Here is a 3,036-nt window from a genome sequence, read left to right on the forward strand (position 1 = left end):
TACAAAATCCAGCTACAGTACCATTTCCACCGGGTGGAAACATAGATAAACTTAACCTAAGAGAAACTTACTACCTAGCGCTTTACCTAATTTCACACCTGCCAGAGGCAGCCATGACAAGTAACCACAGCAAGCAGAACATCACAGGTAGAACATCCCTCACAGAAGAGCAGATACTTCAATTCACTTTCTTAAAGACATGTACTGTGACATGTACCTTGGGCGCTTCCTCTCCCGTGACCTTGATCTCCTCTTGTCCCTGCTGCGTGACCTCTCACGCCGACGTTCTCGATCTCTGCTTCTAGAACGTCTGTCTTCTCCGCGTTTTGCTCTTTTGTCGGATGGAGAACGACTTCTGGAGCGGCTGCCAGAACGTCCCCGTGAAGCGGAGCGCTTCCGATAGTGCCTATGTTGTGGTAAGTACACAAAATCAAGTCAAGATTCACAGGAGAACAAGTTAGAGGCATTTGTTGCATTTAGAACCGGGTCTTCTCTAGGGAAAGAACCAATTTAAAAAAAGCCTTTATTGCTCCTGCAAAACTGAACTAATGAACACACATACTCCTCTGAAGTGATGGACATGACTGGATTCCCTTGAAAGAGTTCTAATGAGATGGCATTGGCAGAGCACAGCTCCTAATTGCAGCAGAGTCCCAAGAAGCATTTACTGGTGGTCCATCCATTTTGGTATATCAAAGATTAAAATCGCACATAATCATGCCTCTTGTGTCAGGGTTGACTGTGTAGTTTTGCAAAGAGGTTAGACAATAGATTTGTATAGGATAGTTTGGATAGGGATGATCCTGCCTCAGGCAGGGGATTGGCCCAGATGACCTCTGGAGGTCCCCTCCAGCCCCACTTCTCTATGATCTGTAAGGTTTGGGCAGTCATGCTCAGCTTATGTAAATACCTCTATCCAAGTACTTTAAGTCTTAGTTCCAAAGAGCTGCTATCAAACTCTGTTAAAAATATCATATGCTAGCAAGAGCATCTGTGGTTTGATGGGCAGAACACAGGGCTGGAGTCAGACTCGGGCTGTATTTTTCTCAGCTATTGACAGGCTGTGACCTAGAGCGAGTCACTTCACCTGTCTCCGCCTGCAAGGTTTTGCCCGCTTAGATTCTAAATGCTTCAAAATAGGGACGGTCTCTCCATAAAACACAGCCCAGATCTGGGTTGGGACCCCTGTAATAAAACAGCAATCACTCTGACCAGAGACTGCTTCAATGCGTAAACCTTAACAGAGAAACATAACCATAGCAGAGCAGTCCATGGCAAACATCTCTTACCTAAAGACTCAAAAATGCTCACGCTTTTATAATCTTACACAAGAGCAGAGGTAGGAATCACTGCACCCACTGCAGAAATGCAGATACCCATGGGGGTGTCTGTACTGTTTGAACACGGTGTAGCAGAGACGCAGCTAACCTAGCTTCACGATAACTAACTTGTGTACCTGCAGCAGTCTCCCCATGCAAGAGGTGAATACTCAACCAATTCAGCGGCGAGTATTCAACTGATATCACTCCCTTAGCTAGTTACTTAAAGTTAGCTCAGACACTAGAGCACCAACTGAAGTGAAGACATAGCTAACATGCAAACAGCACTGTACAGGCAGTCCTCGACTTACAACGTTTCGAGTTACAACATTTTGCACTTACAACCTTTATAAACTGAGACCCCGTTTCAACTTTCTGACCTCCGTTTCAACTTTACAATGCTCGATCCGACGCAACGCCAAGCCAGCGAACGAGTTCGTGGTGTCATACATCTCCCTGGAGAACATCTATCCAAACTTCCTTGGACACGTTCTTTAAGAAAGCAAAAACCTGCAGCCAAGACTCCAGAGGAGGCTCCAGCCAAGAGCCCTTCAAAAAGTCCAGCAAAGTCACCTCAAAGAAGTCTTTCCAAATCAACGATTGCTGTTTACATTGACGTAGCCATATTACTCATCTATAATTGATTAAGTACAAAATTTGGGGTTATTTTTGATGAAAATTGGATATCAGGCCTTGGTTCAGGAACCAATCCCCCATTTATTACATTGTTTCCTATCGGAAAAATCAGTTCCAAGTTACAACATTTCGACTCAAGACATGTTTTCAGGAACCAATCATGTCCGAGGATTGCCTGTAATACTAGGCAGGAGTTCAAGGCGAAAAGCAAAGCACTGAAATCAAATGGATTTAGACAACATGTAACTGCCTACATTTTTGCTGGGAAAGAACAGTTAGCACTCTGGTCGCAGGGAGTATTCAAACCGAATTCCCATCTCAAGGTGTGGGACCTTGGAAAGCTGGGCTTCCCACACCTGGCAGCATCCCCCGCCCACGTGTCTGCCTCTCAGCGTAGCACCAAGACAAAGGTGTGTTGTGGTTCATGACTGCAAAGTGTTATTTAAAGAGGCTGGATGGACCGAGAGCACAAAGGTGCATCTGCCTCACAGGGTAGCACCGAGAGGAAGCTCCACAGATGCCAGGGAAGCGTCGTACGTGCCATGAAGGTGGCAACAACAGTTCGCGCCGAAAGAAGCGGCGGACCCGCAACCAGCCCGAGGAGGAGGACCCAGCCCGGCTCAGGGATGTCACCTCCCGACTCGCTGGTGCGTGGAGCAGCCCCCCCCCACATGGCGCGCATCGCTCCGACCACCCGCCGGCCCCCGGGCATCTTGGCTGTGGCAGGGAGGCGGCGGCGGCAGGGGTCCTCGCAAGGACACATCTCGGCTCCACGCGGGGCCGTGCCCAACCTTCGTGTCCTTAAAACGCCTCCCAGGATGACCCCCCGCTCCCGGGCAGGTCGTTTCCCCTCAGATCCAACCCGGCCCGGCCCGGTCCCTGCGGGCCGACAGCGGCCTGTCCCGGCCGGAGAAGCGGGTCCCGCAGCGGCCCTGGGGCTGAGCCCGGAGGGGAGCGGGCGGGAAGGCCCCAGCGGGAGGAGCCGTCTCACCTGGACTCGCGACCCATGGCGGCGGCGGCGGCGTTGGCCCGCGAGCTGGTGCGCGGGCTCTAGGCGGCCGCCATTCCGCGCGGCGGGCAG

General features: G+C 50.7%; 1 protein-coding gene across 1 annotated transcript in view; it reads right to left on the bottom strand.

Annotated features, from left to right (window-relative positions):
• Nucleotides 1-3,036, bottom strand: part of DDX46 (DEAD-box helicase 46) — a 33,577-nt gene extending 30,541 nt beyond the window's left edge. The window contains exons 1-2 of the mRNA XM_019506271.1: nt 2,947-3,036; nt 218-406 (exon numbers count right to left, since the gene is read on the bottom strand). Of these exons, the coding sequence (XP_019361816.1) occupies nt 218-406; nt 2,947-2,963 (206 nt within the window). The 5' untranslated portion in view covers nt 2,964-3,036. The remainder of the gene's footprint in view (nt 1-217; nt 407-2,946) is intronic.

The sequence above is a fragment of the Gavialis gangeticus genome, unplaced genomic scaffold (assembly GCF_001723915.1).
Source record: "Gavialis gangeticus isolate Ggan-Ray unplaced genomic scaffold, GavGan_comp1, whole genome shotgun sequence".
Taxonomy (NCBI): domain Eukaryota; kingdom Metazoa; phylum Chordata; order Crocodylia; family Gavialidae; genus Gavialis; species Gavialis gangeticus.